At 47.2% G+C, this 25,490-nt stretch overlaps 1 protein-coding gene across 1 annotated transcript in view; it reads left to right on the top strand.

Moving 5' to 3' along the window:
• Positions 1-20,020: 20,020 nt before the first annotated feature.
• Positions 20,021-25,490, top strand: part of LOC120309713 (one cut domain family member 2-like) — a 78,596-nt gene continuing 73,126 nt past the window's right edge. Inside the window, exon 1 of the mRNA XM_039347227.1 lies at positions 20,021-21,101. Coding sequence (XP_039203161.1) covers positions 20,021-21,101 — 1,081 coding nt within the window. The remainder of the gene's footprint in view (positions 21,102-25,490) is intronic.

Here is a 25,490-nt window from a genome sequence, read left to right on the forward strand (position 1 = left end):
CTGTGGACTTCAATTCCCAGAATCCTTGAGCCAACCAGAAGTCGATAGGTTAAGGGTAGGCAACCTCGGTTCTTTTATGACTCACGGACTTCAACTCCCAGAATTCTCATTAGCTATGCTGACTCAGGAATTCTGGGAGTTGAAGTCCATGAGTCCTAAAAGAGCCGAGGCTGCCTACCTCTGCCATAGGTTGTAAAGTTGCCATAGTTACACACCTCTGCTATAGAGGGAAGTTTGTATTCCAGATCTTATCCCTAAGTTGCTCTAGAGCAGTGTTTCTCAACAATGCTGGGATGTGTGGACTTCCCCAGTTAACATGACTGGGGAATTCTGGGAACTGAAGTCCAAACACCTTAAAGTCCCTGAGGTAGAGAAACACTGCTCTAGAGAAGAGAGACAACTTGCCCCCCCCAAAAAATCAAGGATCTCAAATTCATTTCAGCATCTCACCACCAACCTCACAATTTCCCCATTCAGCAAAATTAGGCTGATAAAAGATTTCTGAGCTTTTGGTGTCCAAAAATCCACAGCTGTCTGGCAGCAGCACTTTTCCAAGTGACAAATTGTATTAAATTATAAAATTAAGTACCGTGCTTATGAATCATTTAACAAAATGTGCCAGTCAGAAAAGGTGATACTGGAATCCTTCCAATTTTTGTTTGTTTGTTTTTTTGTTAACTAGACTAGTAAGGCTCTCCTGCTACAACAATAAGCACTGAGTTTCTCATATGTCTGGTGGGTGATTTGCTACAAGATATGGTACACTCTACAAGCTGAGATGACCTTCATTGGTCAGAAGTGAAAGAAATCATGCTGATGATGTCTAATGACAGTTGTTCACTGCAATTTTGGTGTAGTGGTTAAAGTGCTGGCTTAGAAAACAGATGACTCTGAGTTCTAGTCCTGCCTTAAGCATGAAAGCCAGCTGGGGGATTCAGAGCCAATCATAGGAGATGATGAGTTCTGCTCCCGCCTTAAGCATGAAAGATGGACATGTGACCTTGGGCCAATCACCAGAAGATGATGAGTTCTAGTCCTACCTTAGGCATGGAAATTTAGGTGATTTTGGGCTAGTCACTCTCTCTCTGTCAAACCCACCTCACGGGGTCGTTGCAGGCAGAATAGGAGGCAAAAGTATTAAGTACAGTCACGGCCTTGAGTAGACCAAATTTCTAAAAAGATGGAACAAGAAATATAATAATAAAAAATTATAATTATATAGCACAGGGGTCCTCAACCCCCAGTCCTTGGACTGGCACCGGGCCATGGCATACTAGCAACCGGACCACGCAAACAAGCAAAGCCTCAACCGCTGGATGCAGGCAGCACACAAAACCATGCCCCCTCCAGTCCTCCAGTCCAGTCTTTCTCTATAGCACCAGTCCCTGGTGCCCAAAAGGTTGGGGGCCTCTGATACAGCATATTGATATTATAATAATTATTGGCACAGTGGGTATCATTCCAAAAAAATTTGGACAATGAAATCTGCTTATTGACAACATTTTCATCTGTCAATTACAAAAAGGCCACACTACTTGGAACTGCACATATACTACACCAGTGATGGTGAGCCTTTTAGACACCGAGTTCCCAAAAACTGTCCCACCCCCCACACCGCCCCACCCCTCTCCATCCCTGCCCCGCCTCCACCTACCCACTGGGCCACCCGCCACCTCCACAGCTTACCGCAGATCACCATGGTGGCCCAGTAGCGCCATGGTGGCCACGCCCTCCACCCGTGCCCCGCAGCATCATCTGTTTGTGATGGGGCGCAAGGGCGGAGTCTTGTCCCCACTGCCCGGCTGCCATGTCCTTGGCTGCACTGCTTCAGGCGGGCCATGCCTGGGGGCGACTCTCCTCCAGGTCCACCATGGAAGATCGGTTGCTTAGGGAAAAAGAATTCTTGATTTATGGAAACAAATATTAGATTAAATCAATCCGGCACCTGATTCAACAGGCCTCTTCCTTTACAGATAGTCCTTGACTTAGGACCACAATTAAGCCCCCAATTTTTGTTGCTAAGCAAGACAGTTGTTAAGTGAGTTTCGCCCTGTTTTACGACCTTTCTTGCCATGAATGTTAAGTGAATCAGTGCAGTTAATTTAGTAGCACAGTTGATAAGTGAATCTGGCTTCCCCATTGATTTTGCTTGTCAGAAGGTCACCAAAAGTGACCGTGGGACACTGCAAGCATCACAACTGTGAATCAGTTGCCAAATGTCTGCATTTCGATCACGTGACCCTAGGGATGCTGATACGATCCTAAGTATGAAAAATGGTCATAAGTCACTTTTTTTCAGTGGCATTGTAACTTCAAACGGTCACTAAACGAACGGTTGTAAGTTGAGACTATCCATATGACCCTCACGAAAAGCAAAGGCATCTGGAGAAATTTTGAAATTGAACCCTTGTCCTGAACGGCCTGTTTTTTTAAATATTTGGGCCTGGGGGGTAAACTGAAGTGGTGGGATTGCAAATAATGTGCCCCGGAGAAAAGAACTGTGTCGCACATGGAAAAGAGGAAGACAAACCGCCCCAAGAATCTGTAATTAGTAAATAAAGAAGGGAAACGTTCAAACATGCAAGGCTGCGAGGAAAGAAACTTCTTCAAAAGGCATCCTTTAGGAATCAGGATCCTTCCATTGTTTTGTGCCTTTTTCTGGGAAAGAGCACTCCTCCCCCCCCTCCTTCAACTAGCCCCCCCTTTCCATGCTTTAGCACATTTTCTTCCCTTTTGCCTAATGACATTGTATTGATTAAATTGGAGCAACGGGGTGTCACTGCCCAGTAGAAAGGCGAACAGGCAAGCACAGCTCAATTATATTTTATTAATTACAGAGAGGAGGGAAGGAAGGTCCAGCTAACACCGTACAGAGAGCCAAAGACATATTGCAGCCAATCCAGTCATTTTACAAAGAGGGGGATGGGTAAGGGGGCAGGAGGGCCTTTTCAGGGTGGATTTCTTTTCTTTTTTAAAAAAATAAAGGCAATAGGAGTAATGCTTTATTTACACTCAGCTGTTGGCTTGTGCTTTGCAAAGTTGTAAGAAATACCGTAAGTCTACAGGATATCCTCCATCTACGACCAAGATTTCCGTTGCTAAGCAAGGCAGTTGTTAAGTGAGCTGCACTCCGCTTTACAACCTTTTTTTTGCCCCAGCTGTAAAGCAAATCACTAATCACAAATTGCTAAGAGAATCTGGCTTCCCCCGTTGACGTTGCTAGTTGGAAACCAGCTGGGAAGGTTAACAACGATGGTCACATGACCGCAGGACAATGCAACCGTCATAAATGCATGCCAGTTGCCGAGTGCCCGAATTTTGATCACATGATGGTGGGGATGCTGCAACTGCTATCATTGTGAAAAACCAGTCATAAGTCACTTTTTTTCAGTGCCATTGTAATTTCAGGCACTAACAAATGGTGGTAGGTCAAGGAGTGCCTGGATAATCAATATGGAAGAAGACAATAATCAGAGGGGAACAGAACAGAATAACAGAGTTGGGGGGGTCTTCTAGTCCAGCCCCCAGCTGTATTTTGGGGATTCATTTTACCAATTATCATTTATTTGGGATTAAAAATCACTGGATCTGGAGAGAGTTGTGCCTTATTATACACACTATAGGATTGTACAGTGAATCTGCTTTCTTCCCTTTCCTGCAGAATACATAGGTATAAGAATATCTATGTTTGAGTCTGAATAAAAACAGTATGGTGAGTGTTTTGCAATTTATAATAGAAGAGAATAACAATCTTGGAAGGGACCTTGGAGGTCTTCTAGTCCGGCCCCTGCTCAAGCAGACAACCCTACACCATTTCAGACAAATGGTTATCCAATCTCTTCTTAAAAACTTCCAGTGTTGGAGCATTCACAGCTTCTGGAGGCAGGTTGTTCCACTGATTAATTGTTCTAGTAGGAAATTCCCTCTTAGTTCTAGTTGCTTCTCTCTAGTTTCCATCCGTTGCTTCTTGTCCTGCCTTCAGGTGCTTTGGAGAATAGCTTGACTCCCTCTTCTTTGTGGCAGCCCCTTAAATATTGGAACACTGCTATCATATCCCCCCTCATCCTTAATAATAATAATAATAATAATAATAATAATAATAGTAAAGTTGGAAGGGACCTTGGAGGTCATCTAGTCCAACCCCCTGCTCGGGCAGGAAACCCTACACCATTTCGGACAAATGGCTGTCCAGTCTCTTCTTAAAAACTTCCAGTGTTGGAGCATTTACTGCTTCTGGAGGCAAGCTGTTCCACTGATTTATTGTTCTCACTGTCAGGAAGTTTCTCCTTAGTTCTAGGTTGCTTCTCTCCTTGATTAGTTTCCACCCGTTGCTTCTTGTCCTGCCTTCAGGTGCTTTGGAAAATAGCTTAATTCCCTCTTCTTTATGGCAGCCCCTGAGATATTGGAATACTGCTATCATGTCCCCCCTTGTCCTTCTCTTCGTTAATCTAGACATACCCAATTCTCGCAACCGTTCCTTATATGTTTTAGCCTCCAGTCCCCTAATCATCTTTGTTGCTCTTCTCTGTACTCTTTCTAGAGTCTCAACATCTTTTTTACATCGTGGTGACCAAAACTGGATGCAGTATTCCAAGTGTGGCCTACCAAGGCATTGAAGAGTGGTATTAATACTTCACGTGATCTTGATTCTATCCCTCTGTTAATGCAGCCTAGCACTGTGTTGGCCTTTTTGGCAGCTGCAGCACACTGCTGGCTCATATTTAAGTGATTGTCTACTAGGACTCCGAGTTCCCTCTCACAGTTACTACTATTGAGCATGGTGCCACCTATGCTGTACTTGTGCATTTGGTTTTTCTTGCCTAAATGTAGAACCTTGCTTTTTTCACCTTTGAATTTCATTTTGTTAGTTAGTGCCCAGTGTTCAAGTCTGTCCAGATCCTTCTGTACCTGAAGCCTGTCTTCTGGAGTGTTGGCTATTCCTGCCAGCTTGGTGTCATCTGCAAATTTGATGAATTCCCCATCTATCCCTTCATCCAAATCGTTGATGAAGATGTTGAAGAGTACTGGGCCCAGAACAGAGCCCTGGGGCACCCCACTACACACTTCCCTCCATATAGATTCAGTTCCATTGAGGACCACTCGCTGAGTACGGCCGGTCAGCCAGCTACGGATCCATCTGGTGGTGGTTCTGTCTACCCAACATTTTTCTATCTTGTCAAGTAGTAGGTTGTGATCTACTTTATCAAATGCCTTACTGAAGTCCAAGTAAATTATGTCCACAGCATTCCTCTGATCCACTAATTTTGTCACTTGGTCAAAGAATGCAATAAGATTTGTCTGGCATGATCTATTTTTGACAAACCCCTGTTGGCTTTTAGTAATGACTTTGTTTGCCTCTAGGTGTTCGTTGATTCGTTGTTTGATTATCTTTTCCAGGATCTTCCCAGGTATTGAGGTCAGGCTGATAGGTCTGTAATTTCCTGGATCCATTTTTTTTTCCTTTTTTGAGGATGGGAACTACATCAGCTTTTTTCCAGTCCTCTGGTAGTTCCCCTGTGTTCCAGGATCTTTTAAAAATATAGTTCAGTGGCTCCGATATCACATCTGCCAGTTCCTTGAGAACTCTGGGGTGTAATCCATCTGGTCCTGGCGATTTGAACTCATCTAGGCTGGACAGGTGCTCCCTAACCATTTTCTTGCCTATCTTAACTTGTTTTTCTGTTTTGTTTTTTATGGCACTATTTTTGATAGGTTGGTCTGTTTTTTCCTTTTGTGTAAAGACAGATGCAAAAAATGAGTTAAATAGTTCTGCTTTCTCCCTGTTGCTTGTCACCTTCTTGCCACTTCCACCCACTAATGGACCAATCATTTCCTTCACTTTTTTCGTGTTTTTTACATGTTGAAAGAAGCTTTTTTTGTTATTTTTGACTTTGGTCGCAAGCCTTAGTTCATTTTGAGTCTTGGCTTTCTTCATTTCATCTTTGCAGGCTCGGGCTATTTGCTGATATTCTGACTTAGTTATGTTCCCCTCTTTCCACTTTCTGTACTTGTCCTTTTTATCTTTCAATTTGTCAGAGAGTTCTTTATGCAGCCATGCTGGTTTCTTTTGAGAGCTGTTATTTTTCCTCTTTGTTGGTATTGTGCTAGACTGTGCTTTTATTATCTCATTTTTCAAAATTTCCCAAGCTTCTTGAGTTGTTTTCTCCTTGAGGATTCTCATCCATGGAATCCTTCCCAAGCCCTCTCTAAGTTTATTGAAATTAGCTCTCTTGAAGTCCAAGACTCTAGTTTGACTGTGTTCTATTGGTTGTGCTTCTATAATGTTGAATTCTAATATTGCATGATCACTTCCTCCCAGGGTTCCTATGGCTTCAACACCGTCTATCATTTCATCTCTGTTAGTGAGAATTAGATCCAAAATGGCTAATCCCCTAGTTCCCTTCTCTACTTTTTGGGAGACAAAGTTGTCTGCTAGGTTTGCCAGGAACCTGTTTGATCTTCCACTTGGTGCGGAGTTTGTCTCCCAGTTGATGTCAGGGTAGTTAAAGTCCCCCATTACTATTTTCATTACTATTTTCATTCCTTCTTTTCATTAAACTAGTCATACCCAATTCCTGCAACCGTTCTTCATATCTCTTAGCTTCCAGTCCCCTAATCATCTTTGTTGCTCTTCTCTGCACTATTTCTAAGTTTCAACATATTTTTTTTATATTGTGGCGACCAAAACTGGACAGACAGTAATATTGGAAGCATATCAATTTATTTATTTCCTTCTAATCATAAATTGTCTGGTCACATCCTTTCTTATTAAAAGTGTTATTAAAGGGCATAAGCTTTTGTGCTACAACAAAAGCTAATGCCTCTTAATAAAACAGGCTGGTTGGAAATATGCAACCAAATTCCTGTTGGTTTGCTATCATAGCTTCCTTCCTATAATGTACTTTTGAAGGATTCTGGGTAGCGTTGCAAGTCTGGGGAAGGTGGAACACTTGGACTATAAAGCGGGATTCCAAGAACCAAGAGAGGCAGTTGCCAGATTTTGCCACAGGCAGTTCAAAGCAAAAAGAATAGGAAGAAGATGCTACAGTAGCTTTTGAGGGAGTGATATAGTGGATTTCTGCAAGAATGTTGAGTGTAAAAGATGTTGAGACTCTAGAAAGAGTTCAGAGAAGAGCAACAAAGATGATCAGGGGACTGGAGACTAAAACATATAAAGAACGGTTGCTGGAATTGGGTATGTCTAGTTCAGGGGTAGGCAACCTTGGCTCTTTTATGACTCGTGGACTTCAACTCCCAGAATTCCTGAGCCAGCATGGCTCAGCATGGAAACCTCTCCCTTTTCCCTCAGCATGGCTGGCTCAAGAATTCTGGGAGTTGAAGTCCACGAGTCATAAAAGAGCCAAGGTTGCTTACCCCTGGTCTAGTTTAATGAAGAGAAGGACGAGGGGAGACATCATAGCAGTGTTCCAATATCTCAGGGGCTGCCACAAAGAAGAGGGAGTCCAAAGCATCTGAAGGCAGGAGAAGAAGCAACGGATGGAAACTAATCAAGGAGAGGAGCAACCTAGAACTAAGGAGAAATTTTCTGACAGTTAGAACAATTAATCAGTGGAAGAACATGCTTCCAGAACCTGTGAATGCTCCAACACTGGAAGTTTTTAAGAAGAGATTGGATAACCATTTGTCTGAAATGGTATAGGGTTTCCTGCCTGAGCAGGGGGTTGGACTAGATGACCTCCAAGGTCCCTTCCATCATTATCATTATCGTTGTTGTTGTTGTTGTTTTGTTGTTGTTGTTATGTTCCAGTCAGAAGGACCAGCAAAGGGGAACAAGCGGAGGTGAAAAATCTATGGATCTCTAAGAGATCCCAGATATCAGGGTATCAAGAAAGAAAGGACAAAACCCTTTTGAAAGAGTGGGTCATCTATGGGGCCTTGAAAGGACAACCCAGAGATAAGGAATGATGAGGTCATTCAGGTCAAAGCACCTGAAGGCAATGGATGGAAACTAATCAAAGAGAGAACCAATCTAAAAATAAGGAGAAATTTTCTGACAGAACATTTAACCAATGGAACGGCTTGCCTTTAGAAGTTGTGGGTGATGGAGGATTTTAAGAAGAGATTGGACAACTATTTGTCTGAAATAGAATAGGATTTCCTGCTTGAGCAGGGGGTTGGATTAGAAGACCTCCAAGGTGCCTTCCAACTCTGTCATTCTGCTATTCTTCATGATGTGTCCTCTGCTACCCTCTGTCGTGGATGGAAGCGTCACACCCAGCAAAGGAAGGATACAAGCACCTATTTTGCTCACGTCCATTGGGTGTTGGCAGCTGAATATGAGACAGGAGTCTCCTAAAAAAAACTGCTTCCTCTTCTATTTGGGTAGCAGACTCATCCAAGGCCTGGGAATCATGTAAGAAGAGATAATGAAAAGAACCGATCCATTAGTGCTATAAAGACATCCTCAAATTGAGCTCAGAGTCAAGTGACTGCATGGACACATTTACAAAGTGGTCTTAGCAGCAACAGGGACATGCTGTACTTCAGACATAACTGACAACTCCACCCTCAGGAGATCTCTGGCTATTGTATTCCAGGAAATGATCAGTTGTTGGGGACTAAATGAAAGGAAATAGTAATTCATGATTTACAGGTGGTCCTCGACTTACAACAGTTTATTTAGTGACCATTTGAAGTTACAACAGCACTGAAAAAAGTGACATGACCTTTTTTTTACACTTATGATCATTGTAGCAGCCCCAGGGTTGGATGCTTGGCAACCAACTCATATCTGTGACGGTTGCATGTCCCAGGGTTATGTGATCATGTTTTGAGACTTCTGACAAGCGAAGTCAATGGGGAAGCTAGATTCATTTAACTACTGTGTCACTAACAACTGCAGTGATTCTGTCATGGTTCCGACAGATGAAACTCTTCAAAGAACTTCAAGGCATTGTTTACCTTAAAGAATCTTTATTTGAGAAGCATAGCATCGGCACTTACATAGCCAAAGCCAAAATCTGAATTCCCCTCCCCTGAGTATCAAAGCACAATTCCCTCCTCTAATTTACAGTCATAAATCACATTCTCCAATTAGTTTGAAATGCAGACTTTCCCTCCAGTTCTCCAACTTCCATTTCTTATCATCTCTTATTTCAAAAACCTTGGTTCTCACACTAGTTACAATATTGTTATGTCTAACTAAACTCCCACGCACATTCCTACCCCCCCCAGTATCATCTAATTCTAATTCCAATTCTAAGAGTAATTCATAAGAAGGAAAATGGTTGCATCTCCATATGTTGTCAAAGCAAAAACATCCGATGTTAGCAGTGTTGACAGATTCACTTTAACAACTGTGGCAAGAAAAATTGTAAAATGGGGCAAAATTTAGATAACAACAGTTATACTGAGCAACAGAAATTTTGGGCTCAATTGTGGTTAGTAAGTCAAGGACTACCTGTATATTGGGCTGAATCTGAAGTCTTTGCACTCTTTTGCTCTATGACTTTCAGAAATGGACATGATTTTCCTCTTACGTAACTGTGGCTGATGAGCACTTGTATACATGTGTTGTATTTCCGCCCTCCCATTTAACAAGTTTTGTGGAAAATAGGAGGAAGGTGCTCTCTATGCTAGTTTGAACTCCTGGATTTAATCTCTCAACATAAATGAATAAGTTAGACTGAAATCTTCACCATTCACTCAGCCCTGTCAACATCAGCCTATCTTACCAATGAAATTACTGGTGGTCTTCTATCTGATACCATCTGACTTTAATTCTACATTCTGCAGCATGGTCTATCATACTGCTGTGCAGGTTCTGAGGTTTTGCTTGATAAAAAACATACAGGAAACCAGAAGTTGCCTTTAAGCGTTACATTTTTATTCAGCTGAACAAAGACGGGCTCCTCTAAAAGAGAGAAGCCCCGAATGACAAGAAATCCTTGTATTTATTCTTTCTGATTACATAAGCAATCCACCCAGCAACGCTGACACACATAAGATAAATATTTCACCCAGTAAGCCTGGCACACTGTAGATAAGAAGGGAGAAAGCAGAAGTAGCTAAAAATGTTCCCTTTTGGGTATTTCCCTAAAGACATTGTACGTTCCCGGGTGGGTTAGGACATTGGGTGTTTTCCTTGCTGTCCTTTCATGATCCTATATCCATGACTCTGCAAGTGCCCAAAGACAGCAGGGCCATCTGCACATATTCACAATTGATACTTCCTATGCTGTCTCCTAATTCCAGGTTAACAATACTTATTAGATTTATAATCCATCTTTATGTCAAGAACTCAAGGTGACAAACATCAGTTTCTCTGTTCATTTTACCCCACAACAGCAAACCTCTGAGAAGGTTGGACTGAGAGGGTCACTGCTTTAAAGTTTCCGGTGAGTCTCTATGGCTAAGGGTGGACTTGAACCTAGTTCCCCCAAGTCCTAGTCCAACATTTTAATCACTACAAAACCTTGGCTTTCTCCTCTTAATCATGGAATATCTAGATGTGCCGTGCAAAACCTAGTCCATCTTAGCTGCTTTCAAAAAGCAAAGTAGAATCGAACCTGGTTAGTACTTGGATGAAAATTTACCAGAAAATGTCAAAGCTGTGGAGTGGAAAGAACTTCCTAGAAGAAGACACTTCTGAACTCTTGCCAAAACACCACATGGACCTTTCCCTGAAGTCACCAAGAGTTAATTCCAACAGACTTTATCTCTCCATTCAGAGGGTCTCTCCATCTTTCGTGGAGATGGTACCATATTGGGCAATACAGGAACAATGGAAAGCACCAGTTGCATGCTTTCCTCTACTTGTGGGCTTCCCACAACTAGGTAGTCTACAGTCGAAAAGAGAAGCATGGTTGGAAATGACTGTAGAGATCATCTAATCTAATCCCCATGTTTAGTGTAGAATCCATTAGACCACTGTTTCTCAACCTTGGCAACTTTAAAATGTGTGAAATTCAAGTCTCAGAATTACCTACTGTAGCCAGCTGTTTGAGAATTCTAGGAGTTGAAGTCTTTACATCTTAAAGTTGTCGAAGTTGGGAAACACTGCCCTAAAGCATCTCAGATAGATGGTCATCCAGAGGTCCATTCTTTGTGGTAGCCTATTTAATTGGCCAACAGCTCATGTGGTAAAGTGCTGTCCACTGTCTTACCTGAAGCTCCTTCACTGGCACTGGTCCTTCCATTGTCCACTTTTCCTTCTGTGTGGCAACCATTGATATATATAAAATGACTACGATCATGTTGGCCCTTGGACTTTCTTCTGCAGGCCAAACCTCCTTTAAGCCTTTCCGATAAGCCTCGGTTTCCAGACTCTTCTCTGTCATAGCAGCCCTCTTTTGTAATTGTTCCTATTTGTTGCTATTCTTTTTGGACTATGTTGCCCAAAAGTGGACACAATTCTCCAAGTAGAATTTGAACTAGGGCAGAAGAGAATAGAACAATTGCTTCTTCCATGTACTTATTATCATATGTGGTGGACATGGATTAAAGCAAGGAGATATTGGAAAAAAAATTCACACTTGGTTAGAAAAAAATGTTAGAGAAATACATGGACTATAAACCTGATTTTTTTTTACTAGGTATAATGCCAGAAAAATTTGAAAAGCAAATTACATGCTTGTTTTTACATTTGATAACAGTGGCAAGAATTACATTTGCACAATACTGAAAGAACAAAGTGACACCACCAGAAGAAGAAATAATTTAAAAAATACTAGACTGTGCAGAAATGGACAGACTTACTTTAAGGTTGAAAGAAAAAGAAGAAAAAGAATATTTTCAAACTTAAGACCTATTTTATCAATGGTTAGAGAAAAGATTTAGGGATTAGGAATTTAATTTGTATTAGTGAATAAGATACTCAGACAACATGTTTTCATTGAATGATTACTATTGAACTCTGTATATATATATATTCAATAAAACTTTATAAAAAAAGAACAATTGCTTCTTAGGATCTGGACTTTTATGCTCCTGCAGCATTTACTTTTTTGCAATTGAATCTCACAGCCAGTTTAGCTTGTGATTGATAAGGATGACCTGATCTGACTTGCCGAGTTGTCTTCTGATTTAAATATCAGTACCCAGGACAGCTCCACTATTTAAATTCACCAAGGATGCCTCTTCTGTCTCCAGATAGGCCAGAGACTGATCCAGAAGTATTCCTCAAGGAGCAGCACAGTATTAAGCAGGTCACTGCTCTGGCAGTATCCTATGGAGCCAAAGAACCACTATAACATCGATCTACCTACATGCCCAAAGTTTGAGCAGGAGACAGTTCTTGGCCAACTTTGTCTGGCTGGAAGAAAGAGACAATTTTAGGGATCTAGGAGCAACAACAAAATTCAGAAAGAAAGCGGAAGTAAGCCATGTTCCTACGACTGTCAAGAGAACGGCACACTTAGAGTCATCAGAGGTAGAGTTTGACTTGATGGCCTTTTTGTTTTTGTGCTTCTCTAAAATTCAATCTAGCTGTTCAGAAGAATGGGTGAGTGCTGATTATCTGAAGGGGAAGAAAAGATGGAGATCCATCTGCAAATTCTTTACTGAAACGTTTCCTATTTAACCACACAAAGCGAGCAACAAAACCATTTCTGATATAAATACTTCGATGTTCTTTCTTGCCAGGACTTCTTCTAGGGCAGGGGTCCCCAACCCCTGGTCCGTGGACCAGTACTGGGCCGTGGCATGCCAGCAACTGGTCCACACAAACAAGCAAAGCCCCATCCACGGGATGCAGGCAACACACAAAACCACACACCCTCCAGTCTGCGGAAAAACCTCTCTCCACGAACCGGTCCCTGGTGCCCAAAAGATTGGGGACCTCTGTTCTAGGGAATATTATTCAGCCTAGCTATCTCCACTTGCAAATCCCAGTATTCTTAAGAATGCTAAAATTTAAGAAGTCTCTAAAAGAGACTGAAAAACATATACTTGCCTATATTCCATGTTTAGAGCCAATCCGGACAAGAAGAACCAGCCATGAGTATACATTGTATACGACCTTTATTGTAAGACAACAGTAAAGGAATCTTCCAAGTGTGAAAGTACATTTCTCCCCTGACATCTTTACAGTACAAGAAACTAGGGAGGGTCCTTGCTGAGATGTTGGCCAACCCCCACTGAGGACTCAGCTGCCTTATCTGACTCTTCCCCAGATTGCTCCTACTGCTGCTGCAGCTGCTCCTGTCTCTCTAGAACAGGGGTCTTCAAACTTGGCCCTTTTATGACTTGTGGACTTCAACTCCCAGAATTCCTCAACCAGGCACTCGTGCCTGGTTGAGGAATTCTGGGAGTTGAAGTCCACAAGTCATAAAAGGGCCAAGTTTGTAGACCCCTGCTCTAGAACATTCTCACAGACAAGTGAAGTCATGGAACCAAACTAATTCATTCACCGAAGTACAGGGAGTCCTTAACTCCCAACAGTTCATTTAGTGACTTTTCAAAGTTACAACAGTCCTGGAAAAAAGGGACTTGTGATCATTTTTCACACGTATGACCATCACAGCTTCCGCATAGTCATGTGATCAAAATTCAGAAGCTTGGCCACTGGCTCCTATTTATGACGGTTGCAGTATCCCGGGGTCATGTGATCCTCTTTGGCGACCTTCTGACAAGCAAAGTCAATGGGGAACAAGTGCAGAGGTTCACTTAACAACTGTGGCTAGAAAGGTTGAGAAATGGGCCAAAACTCCCTTAACATCAGAAATTTGGGGGGGTCAGTTATGGTCATAAGTCGAGGACTACCTATAATTTATCCCCTCTTTCTTTCTTTTCTCTCTCTCTCGCGCCTGAAAATCTTCCAAAGAAAGAGAAAATGCCTCCCTATGTCTCCTCACCTTGTGCAAGTCAAGGTTGACTTTTGACACTGATTTGTAGGGCAGTGTCTAGAGCAGGGGTAGGCCACCTTGGCCCTTTTATGACTCGTGGACTTCAACTCCCAGAATTCCAGAGCCAGTATGGCTCAGCTTGGAAACCTCTCCCTTTCCCCTCAGCGTGGCTGGCTCAGGAATTCTGGGAGTTGAAGTCCACGAGTCATAGAAGAGCCAAGGTGGCCTACCCCTGGTCTAGAGTTTCAGAAGTGACGTGTGACCACAAGCCATGGTGTTCTGGAAACAAAGCACTTTGGTCCCCCCCCTGCCCAAGATTGGACCTTGACTCATTGCAGCTTTCCCCCCATCTGAAATAGGGACAGTTCCTTCACACCCTCTGCAATGGGAGATAATTCATTGGTGCCTATCAAAGATTTTAATGCACTTGAAATATCTTGAGGGCAAAGGTGGCAAGTGTTCAGGCAATGATATTTTATGAGAGTTAAAATGTAGGCTGCATTTGGGGAAATGTGTCAAGTTCGGACTGGGATGTTGTAGGAAGAACAGTGAAGAGCAATGGGCAAGGTGTGAAAGATGGAGGAGCCTTGTCCCATGAAAATCAGGGAAAGAAGTTGTGTAGCATTAACCTGGAGAGGAGAAGTGTGGGTAGCAAGAAAGCTGTGTTCAGACATCTGAAAAAGTTACCACCCAGAAGATGAAACGTGTCTTTTCTTTGCTGTTCCAGAACAGATATTCCTATACAACCAATTCAGTAGAAACTAGAATCAAATCAGATGGAAACCAATCAAGGGTCGAACCAACCTAGAACTAAGGAGAGATTTCCTTACACTGAGAACAATTAACCAGTGGAACAGCTTGCCACCAGAAGCTATGCGTGCTGCATCACTGGAGGCTTTTAAAAAGAGGTTGGACAGCCATATGTCTGAAATGCTTGAGCGGGGGATTGGACTAGAAGATCTCCAAGGTCCCTTCCAATTCTGTTACTCCGCTCTGTTATTCTGTTATTCTTTCTATCATCACGTGTATCTCAAAGAAAGTCTGGAATGCTGTAGAATCTCCTGCCATGGGCAGGGGGTTGGACTAGAAGACCTCCAAGGTCCCTTTCAAACCTATTATTTTATGTTCTACAAAAGTCACAGGAAACAGATTTACATTAAACATTATGGGACACTTCCATATCATAAGAGCCACTGGGTACTAGAATAGAATTAGAGTAGGAGATAGTTGGCATTCTTTCACTAAATGTATTTAAACGGAATCTGGACATCATTTACCAGAAATTGTATAGTTGCAAGATTCTGCATAGCACTTCCTGCTGTGACCAGAAAGACAGACTGGAAGACTTCCAAGAATCTTGGAATAAAATACTATTTTTCAGTGGACCCCAAAATTCTTCTTTTGGTGTACAAGTTTGTCTCAACTTCAATCTCTAGCTACAGAGAAGCCTACAAGGACAACATATCACGATTCATTGTGCTAGCCATGATTTGTTTCATCATTATTCTTTTAATAAGCCAGAACTGATTGAGTTCTGTTCTAAGCCAACGTTTCTCAATCTCAAGCAACTTGAAGATGTGTGCACTTCAACTCCCAGCAATTCCCCAGCCAGCAATTCCCAGCAATTCCCCAGCCAACCCAACATCTTAAGGCTTAGAGCACTGATAATCATGTTCTAAAACTATGCCTCAAATCAAAGAGGCTACTTTTCTTCCATTCCAAAAGCTAGAATCAGTGTTTCTCAACCTTGACAATTTTAAGGCATGTGGACTTCAACTCCCAGAATTCCACAGCCAGCATTGCTGGCTGTGGAATTCTGGGAGTTGAAGTCCACATGCCTTAAAATTGTCAAGGTTGAGAAACACTGACTGCTAGATAGAGCATTTCCACTATTGTGTGCTGATGGTATCACCTAGCCTGGTAATGAAACATCTGCAGGAAAATTACCAAGCTGGGGGAACCAAAAACCCAACAGTTCAAACCCTGAGCTACTGAAATTCTACCATTTCTGCTATTACAGGATGATTCATTTTGCTCTGGAAGATTATTGTGATATATTTGGGCTGTCATGTCCAACTCCCTGCTCAGGATAAGACTTCAAACCAAAGCATCCAGATAGGTGGCATTCCAGTTAGGCTTGAGGACACCCAGAGAAGGTCAAAATGGTCTTACAGGTGGGAGCTTTTCCTAATGATTAAGTGGAAAGACAAACCTTTTATCTGTTCAGAGGGCTCTTAGTCTTTAATATGAACTTTTTCTCAGAATTGATCTCTGACATGAAAACAAGGTAGGCTCTGCTGAAGAACAAAGGTATTTGAGATACCTTTATGTTGAGCCTGAACCTCACAGGAGAGAGTCTAAGCAGAATCAAGCTAACTGGTATTTGATTGGGAGACACCAGGGAGTTCCAGGGCAATAGATAGGAAGAAAGGACACATCCAAGCTTGCCACTGTCTTCTGCCAGGATGTTTTTGAGCTTCCCACTTTTATCTATTGCCCTAGGTTCCCCTGGGGTCTCCCACCCAAATATTACCTAGCCTGACTCTGCTTAGCTTCCAGGCTAAGCTACAACATCTGAAGCATGACATGTTTAAGATAGATAGATAGATGATGATGATGGTGGTAGATAGATGAAAGCAAGCAAGCAAGCAAGCAAGCAAGCAAGCAAGCAAGCAAGAAAGAAAGAAAGAAAGAAAGAAAGAAAGAAAGAAAGAAAGAAAGAGTGTAACAGATGAGAGATGGGAGAGAAAGAGAGAGAGAGAGAAAACTAGAGATAAAATCCTTAGTCAGTATGGATGACATCTGGAGAACCCCAGGGGAATAGGTTGCCTTTTCAATCCCAGTTCCAACAGGATGTCAGCATTCCCACAATGCAAAAACCTAACAAATGCATTTGTTCAAGATGCTGGTCTTGGCCACCGTCAAACTTGCTTTGTGATTTGTACTACGGGGTAAATTCAGCTTGTTCGCTTAGCTTATATTCAAAAGATTGTGTGAACTCAGACAAGTGGGTTAATTCAGGAACCAATTATAAGTGTGTTTCTGTGTCACGGGACAGCTATCAGTCTCCACAAGTAAACAGAATTAAAACCTGTTGTTGTTTGTAATGACGTCTGTTCCTGAACGTAGTTAGCAGCCTCGAATACTTCTCTGGTGGTGAGCAGCGAGGTGTAAATCAAATAAATAAATCGCGGCCGCTTTTCCTAGGAGGGACTCGAATCTCTGCTGTGATCGCTTTATGGACAGTGTGCTTGGGTTGTCGTTGTTTTTGTGGGAAGGGAGATTCCTTTCTTTTGCCGGACGGCTGGGCAAAGCTCGTTCGGAGCCATTTCTTTTTCAAACTTCCCCTCTCTCCCTTCCCAGCCCCAGACCGTTGGACTTGCCAAAGTTCACTACCACAATATCAACAGGGAGCCGGTGTCTGGACTTCGGCAGCTGCCGCTCAGAGGCTGGAGCGGGGCGGAGAGGGAAGGACGGGGTCTCAACGGACAGGTTCTACATTCACACGTCAGTGAGGGCTCAGGAACGCCCGGCGTGGGCGCCTCCTTCAACCTGCGACGGCCGGGCTTTGTCCGCGCCCGAGCTCGGGCTGAAGACCTGTTCGAAGCCAGCCTTGGCACCCAGGGCGCAAGGGCTTGGCGGAGGGAGTTGTGCTTTTATGTGTGTGTGTGTGTTTGCGCGAGCGAGCGCGTGCGTGGGTGTGTGGGGGGGGGCATTTCAAACGGTGACCCCCCCACCTTCACTAAGCATCCTTCCTCCCCCTCCCCGAAGGCTGCCTACAGAGCATCTGCAGTCTCAAGTAAAAGCTTTTCATCCCCCTCCTCCATTCCCAGCGAGCTGCGCGATCGATAAGGGCAGCGCGGGAGGGGGCCGTGCCGCGGAGCCGGAGAAGCCCCCAGCTAGCTCCAAAAGCGGAGAGACGCGTGGTTGGGGGGGGGAGGCAGACCCGAGGCAGGGAGGTTAGTTTGGGACTGGGGTGGGGGGAGTGAGGCAGGCGGACGGAGGGGCGATCCACACAAAGGCAGAACTAGAACAAGACGGGGGACAGGGAGCGCGGCGGCGGCGGCGGCGGCGGCTGCTGCTAGGCGGCTGTGTGGACACCAGCGCGCTCCCCAGCCTGGATGGATCGAGCAATAAAGCAGAAACGCCCGTGATAGATGGACCGGGAGATTAGGCGCGATGGAGTGCCGTGATGTATGGCTTGCTGATACAGTCCGGGGCGGAGGGGCCGGCAGGCAAAGAACTGAGCCACGTCCTCCCACCTCCGCCAACCTGTCCCAAGACAGCCTTCCCACTTATAGCTTTCTCTATTTGCCTTCCTTCCTCCCTCCCTCCCTCCCTCCCTCCCTCCCTCCCTCTCCTTCCTTCCTTCCTTCCTTCCCTTCCTTCCTTCCTTCCTTCCTCCCTCCCTCTCTCCCTCCCTCCCTCCCTCTCCTTCCTTCCTTCCTTCCTTCCTTCCCTTCCTTCCTTCCTTCCTTCCTTCCTTCCTTCCTTCCTTCCTCCCTCTCTCCCTCCCTCCCTCCCTCCCTCTCCTTCCTTCCCTTCCTTCCTTCCTTCCTTGCTTGTAGCTATCTCTCCCTCTTCTTTCTCCAGGGACCGATCGATCATTTTTCCATTCTTGCTCTCCTTTTTCCTTCCTTCCTTCCTTCCTTCCTTCCTTCCTTCCTTCCTTCCTTCCTCTCCCTCCCTCCCTCCCTCCCTCCTCTCCTTCCTTCCCTTCCTTCCTTCCTTCCTTGCTTGTAGCTATCTCTCCCTCTTCTTTCTCCAGGGACCGATCGATCATTTTTCCATTCTTGCTCTCCTTTTTCCTTCCTTCCTTCCTTCCTTCCTTCCTTCCTTCCTTCCTTCCTTCCTTCCTTTCTTCCTTCCTTCCTTCCTTCCTTCCTTCCTTCCTTTCTCCCTCCCTCCCTCTCCTTCCTTCCTTCCTTCCTTCCTTCCTTCCCTTCCTTCCTTCCTTCCTTCCCTTCCTTCCTTGCTTGTAGCTATCTCTCCCTCTTCTTTCTCCAGGGACCATTCTTGCTCTCCTTTTTCCTTCCTTCCTTCCTTCCTTCCTTCCTTCCTTCCTTCCTTCCTTCCTCCCTCCCTCCCTCTCCTTCCTTCCTTCCTTCCTTCCTTCCTTCCTTCCTTCCCTTCCTTCCTTGCTTGTAGCTATCTCTCCCTCTTCTTTCTCCAGGGACCGATCGATCATTTTCCCATTCTTGCTCTCCTTCCTTCCTTCCTTCCTTCCTTCCTTCCTTCCTTCCTTCCTTCCTTCCTTCCTTCCTTCCTTCCTTCCTTCCTTCCCTCCCTCCACACCCGCTTCACACCAATAAATCTCAGCTCTTTCCCCCACACTTCCAGTCCGCCAACTCCGGATGGGTCGGCCTCCCGTTCCCAACCAGTAGTGGGCGATGTAGCCCAGCCCGCCCCGGAGGGCCCCAGGTTGGGGACGGCTGGCGTCGAGTCTGCGCTTGGCTCAACCTCCAGCAGCCAGAATTGATTTTCGCCCGCCGCCTTCCCGAGCCCCCGCCGCCTCCGTCTCTCCATCCCCGCCTCCTTTCCCCCCGCCCCCCCGAGCGCTGCCTTCTACTTTCCCATTTTTCTCGCGCGAGGTGGAGGCAGAGCCCGGCCGCTGCTGGGCCACGGAAGCCGAGCGCCCGGCAGGCGAGGCCGGCAGGTGGGCGCTCGCTCCTCTCCCAGCCAGCCAGCCAGCCAGCCAGCCAGCCGGCAGCGGCGGGTCCGAGGCGCGCGCGCACCCCTGTGTGCCTCGGGGGCGCGCGTCTGGGGGCGCGGGCGGGCGGGCGCGCCTCCGAGCGGGAGAGGCGGACAGACCGGAGCTGCGAGCCGTGACGTCAAGGCGAGAGGGAGGCAGAGCTGAGAGGCAGCGCGGCGATTCGCAGCCCCGGCGAAGGTTGGAGGAGGCGGAGGCGAGCGAGCGAGCGAGAGGGCGAAGCGAGAGGCGAGCGCCCAGCCCCGCAGCCTCGGGCAGGAGGGGAGCCGCCGCCGCCGCTGCTCGCGTGTCCAGCTGCCGCTGTTGCTCCTGCCGCGGTCGCTGCTGTCGCTCCCGCCGCCGCCGGGACTGCGGGCGTCCGGACCCGCGGATGGCGACCTCCTGAGATGGCCGGCCATCTGGCTTAAGGCGGCGGGGCAGGAGGCGGGAGGCGGAGATCCGGAGGGGGCGGGCGGGAGGAGGAGGAGGAGGCGGGGGCGACCGGCTGGCCGGGGGAGAGCGAGCGATGGAGCTGAACCTCGACGGACTGGGCAACCTCCACCAAGCCGGGGAGCTCTTGAGCCCCGCCGGGGCGCACGCCAGGCAGCCGCCGCCGCCGCCTCCCCCGCCGCCGCCTCCCCCGCCGCCGCCGTCGACGCACCGCAACCTGGTCTCCTCGCACGGCCGGCCGGCCATGGTCTCCAGCATGGCGTCCATCCTGGACGGGGCGGGCGACTACCGGGCCGAGCACAGCTTGGGCGGCCCGCTGCACCCGGCCATGAGCATGGCCTGCGAGTCGCCCTCGGGCATGAGCACTTACACCACGCTGACGCCGCTGCAGCACCTGCCGCCCATCTCCACCGTCTCGGAGAAGTTTCCCCACCCGCACCACCACCACCACCACCATCACCACCACCACCACCCGCCGCACCAGCGCCTGGCCGGCAACGTCAGCGGCAGCTTCGCCCTCATGCGCGAGGAGCGCAGCCTGGCCGCCTCCATGGGCAACCTCTACGGCCACTACCCCAAAGACATGCCCGCCATGGGGCAGCCCCTCTCCCCGCTGGCCAACGGGCTGGGCGGCCTCCACAACGGGCAGCAGTCCCTGGCCCCCTACGGGCCCGGCGGCCACCTGGCGGGCGACAAGCTGCTCTCCCCCAACGGCTTCGAGCCGCACCTGCTCTCCCGCAGCGAGGAGCACCTGGCTCGGGGGCTGGGCGCGCCCGGCGCCGGCATGATGCCCGCCCTCAACGGCCTCCACCCGCACGCCCACCCGCACGCCCAGGCCAACGGCTCGCTGCTGGCCGAGCGGGAGCGGCAGGGCTCGGCCTCGGGCTCGGCGGCGGGCGGCGGCGGGTCCGGCCAGGTGGAGGAGATCAACACCAAGGAGGTGGCGCAGCGCATCACGGCCGAGCTGAAGCGCTACAGCATCCCGCAGGCCATCTTCGCCCAGCGGATCTTGTGCCGCTCGCAGGGCACCCTCTCCGACCTGCTGCGGAACCCCAAGCCCTGGAGTAAACTCAAGTCCGGCCGGGAGACCTTCCGCAGGATGTGGAAATGGCTGCAGGAGCCCGAGTTCCAGCGCATGTCCGCCCTGAGGCTGGCCGGTAAGGGGCTGGGCGGGGGCGAAGCGCCGGGCGGCGGGGAGCGGAGCGGGAGGCGCGCGGGTCGGGCTCAGAGCCGGCTTGGCAGGCGGGAACGCGGGCAGCGAGGAGCGGGGCGAGCCAGGAACTCCGAGGGCAGGAGGCCGGGAAGGAGCGGGGGAAGGGAGGCGCGGCGCGGCGCGGCGCTCTGCAAGACAGGACCGGGTGCAAGGTAGCCAAAGGCGCCCAGGACCTTTCAGCCTGCTTCCAGCACGCAAAGCCTTTGTTTTGGCGGTTCAGCCGACCCCTTCCTCACCCTCCTCAAGGAATGCCTACGTGTGTGTGTGTGTGTGTGTGTGTGTGTGTGTGTGTGTGTGTGTGTGTGTGTGTGTGTACAGTATGCCGATCCGCGGGGCGCACACCGCGTCAGGATCGATTTTTGCTGGAGCTCTACCCGACCTTTCTTTCCACCGCGTGCCCGCTCTTCTCTTTCCGTCTGGGGTCTCCCGAGGCACCTTGGCGCCCCTCGCCTGTGGAAGATGCCGCGGAGAAGCATCTGAAGGCGCAAGTGCCAGGCGCTGCACAGCGGAGGAAAGGAGGTCGTCCGCGGGCTGGACAGGAGATATGCTCCCTCTCTCCCACCCTCACTTCCACCCCCCCCCACCCCCGCCAAATTCCGCTGTTTAAAACGATAATGGTTGAGGGGTGACTTGCCCTGCACATTTTGAATCCGTCCCGTTTGGAACGGCGGGAGTTGAAAACCAACCCGCCTAGAATGAGCCAGGTTAGAGGAAACGGGTGGGTATTATTGGGCATAAATGTACGCACAATATGCTCTATGTGTACACAAAGTGCGAGCCTACATGCGCCTACAGTACGTGGAGGCGTTCCTAAAACAGACCGTATTGAACGGAAGAGTCTGTGTGTGTTTTCATCCGTCCGTCCGTCCACCCATCCATTCCAGATTCTTTTCCCTCTCGGGCTGAATTCCACACAATACGCTCCGAGAAGTCGCGAACGAGGCTGGGTAGCCAAGGGTTCAAAGTGTTGTGGGAACCCAGGCGTTGTCTTAGCCGCGGGTTGTGTGAAGTAGGAATCACTTCGAGGCGGTTTCTTTGTTCGGACACCGCGCGCTCTGCCAAGGCAGCTGCAGTTGTGTTTGGTGAACCCCGGGCTTTAAGATTAAGCGCGAGGTGTACGAGAACCGTGCGTGTGATGTGTGTGTGGGGGGGGGGTGTTGCGTGTGCGCGCTCGCGCTTGTAGTCACTCAAATAGGTTGCTCTAGAAAGACTTCGGGGGTGTATATGGCTGATAATACAGAGCCAAAGATTTGCTGGCGCGGCCCTTTCCTACAGCAGCTTCGCCCGCCAAGTAAGCAGCGGATCTCGGCTGAAGCGGCTACTTTTTAAACTTATTTCATGCGCAGCTGGGTTAGCGTTTGTTTTCCGTAGGGTGAGCTCGGGTGAATCCTTAGCACCTCTTTAGACACCGCCTTCGCAACGGGGGAATCGGAGCGCCCTGCACGTACAACCGATTCCCACAGCCCGGTTATTTGTGAAAAGCAAAGGAAAGAAAGGCCAGAGTTAATTTCTAGCCATTTAAAAAAAAAATGTCTTTGGTGAAAGAGAAGATGGGCACCCCTTCATTTATAGTAAGAATTTTTTGGGGGGGGGGGTGATGCTTTGGTTATTAGTGTTATTAGTGTTATTATTCAGGTATTATTAGGAAATACCTGAAAGGGGAGGGGGTGTCCTTGGTGCTCTCTGAGCTTGATTGTTTTCTTGCAAACTAGGTAACACCATCATGCACTAGCACTGATGATGTTACCTAGTTTGGGTAATGAAACGTCTGCAAGAAAACAACGAAGCTCAGAGAAGACCAAGGACCCCTCGTGTCCTTCCTGAGCTACAAAGATGCTCAGCCTTAGCAACCTCTGCTCTCTCTAACAGGCATCTCCTTCGAGAAATGTTCACGCTCAGGGTCTGAAATCTCTCGCCTTTCTCTGCCTTGCCCAAACTCCAATCTCGCCTTCGGCCAGTTGGGCTGTTCGTCCATGGTTGCTTCCTCTACGTTAGGCAGGAACTGAGAAAGAAGAGATAATAATAATAATAATAATAATAATAATAATAATAATAATAATAATAATAACAACAACAACAACAACAACAACAACAACAACAACAACAACTCGATAGGTAGACAAAATGCCAAATCCAGTCTGAACATCTGGCTGACTGTGCGATGATCCATAATAATAATAATAATAATAATAATAAATAGTAATAGTAATAGAATTAGAGTTATCCTGGCTCGCAAACCCAATTTACTTTGGCTCCCTCTGGCTAACAATGATCAGATGGTTTCTAGAAGGGCAGGAAGGTGGTTGGATCGGCCTATTGTTCGTTCACACCTAAGGTATACTCCCTCTGAAGATGGGGGCTCCACTGCTTTATTACACCTAATCTGCTCTCCCTCAGCTTTCTAAAGCTGCGGGGCCACTTTGGCTTCCGATAGAGGGGGAGGGGCTCAGTGGATCGCCTGGATTTCTGTCTCTTCCGGAGAGTGGATAGTTCCTCTCCTTTTGTCCCTCTTGAATCTGTTGCCAAATCGATTCCGAAGATGAGTTGGAATTCTTGTGGAAGGGGAGCGGGAAATCCCCCCCCAACCCCAATTTGTCATTTGGAAGCCTAAAGTTCAAAGGTGGGGGCTCTGGGGAATCCAGCCCCTTCCTCTTCCTGGACAGAACCTCCCCTCTCTCCTCCAATGGAGGGGTCCCCCCCCTTGCTTTCGTAGCTGCTTTGGGGGAAGGGTGGGGTTTTTGGCAGGGGGATGGGTGGCTTTCCTCTTTCTTTCCTACAATCCTTCCTTCCTTCCTTCATCTCTCCCTCTCTTGTCTTCCTTCCCCCCTTCCTTTGTTGCCCACCTGTAAAAAAGGCACAAACCTGAGCAATTTTGCTACACACACACACATACACACACACACACACATACACACAGCCCTGCAAAGGCCCAAGGGCCTCTAACCTCTTCTTCTCTCTGCCTTCTCCCCAAACCCCACCTTCCCCACCACTCTCCCTTTCCTCTCCCTCCAGGTGGGTAAGCTTCATCCTTCACGCTCCTTCATGCTGGTCCCTGCAAGTTGCGACTAATCAGCCACGTTGTGGTCACCATCTTGATTTGTTTGACCACAACATGCAGACACTCCAGCCCTTCACTTCACCAATGGCAGCGCGGATCAATTCTCTCTTTGTATATGTGTGTGTGGAAGAAAAGGCGAACTTGGCTAAAAGGAAACAATGGCAACATTTTGGCCACTTCTGTTGAGGAGGAAACCAGTTCCATCCAGGAGGTGATAGAAGAGGGAAATTGAGGGAAATCTCACCGGGGCTTATTTTGGGGAATTAGGGAGCGCTTCTCCTTGACTCTCAGTCTTTCATATCCATAAAATCCAGGGTTGGCTCTATAATTTAATTACCAGCTTACCTATCAACGGGAGAAAAACAGTATTTTAATACCATTATTAGGAACTTTTTATCTCTTCCTAGCTGGTGATAGGTCTCTCTCTCCTTGCCCCCGTTTCTCCTGCCCTGGCCTTCAACATTCCTAGCTATCACTGTCACGTTTTCTTGTGGCAGTGAGTTCTGTAGTTTATTCTTTACTTTTGTCCTTCTCCTCTCCCTCCCCCTCCTCCTCTTCCTCTTCCTGCTCCTCCTCCTTTCATCACTCCCTCCCTTCCTTCCTTCCTCCCTCCCTCCCTTCCTCTTTTGTACAACTCAAGTTAGCACATATAATCATTATCTTGGGTTGATCCTAAGTTCTTCTACTACATTTTCTCCCCATTGTTCATAAATGCCCTGTTTTAAACACAAACACTCCAAAATATACATTTGAGAGTCCTGTAACCATGACACAACACCATCGCACTATTATTATTACACACTCAACACACTATAAGAAAGGCGTTCTTCGCACAGTAGTTCACCCGGATCAGGCACCAACCTAGTGTCTGCATTCTTGTAACTTCTTAACCTTTGCTGGATTTGGGGGCAGGTGAAAGCAGCTTTTACACATTTTGAGCAAACCTAGTCTCTTTCATTTGGTTAGATGTAATGTGTGAATCTCGAAAATGAGTAAATCCTGGGTTAAGCTGTTGTCGGAAGGCAGACTAATGGGTCATTTATGGTGCTAACAAAGAATGAACAATTGTCAAGAATTTCTGCAAGAAAACTATTAGCCTTACACCGACAGAGGCTTGATCCAAAATGCCAGCCAGGAATTCTTTCTCTTTCTCCAGAAAAGAAATCTCCTCTAGGATAAATGAAGACGTTGGGGGTCTTAAGTGTGGCCCATTTCTCAGGCAACTTTCCCCATCTTTGTGTCCAAGAGGGTTGGACTACAACTACCATTTTCCCC

This window comes from Crotalus tigris, unplaced genomic scaffold, assembly GCF_016545835.1.
Source record: "Crotalus tigris isolate CLP2741 ecotype Arizona unplaced genomic scaffold, ASM1654583v1 scf7180000018057.1800818, whole genome shotgun sequence".
Classification (NCBI taxonomy): domain Eukaryota; kingdom Metazoa; phylum Chordata; class Lepidosauria; order Squamata; family Viperidae; genus Crotalus; species Crotalus tigris.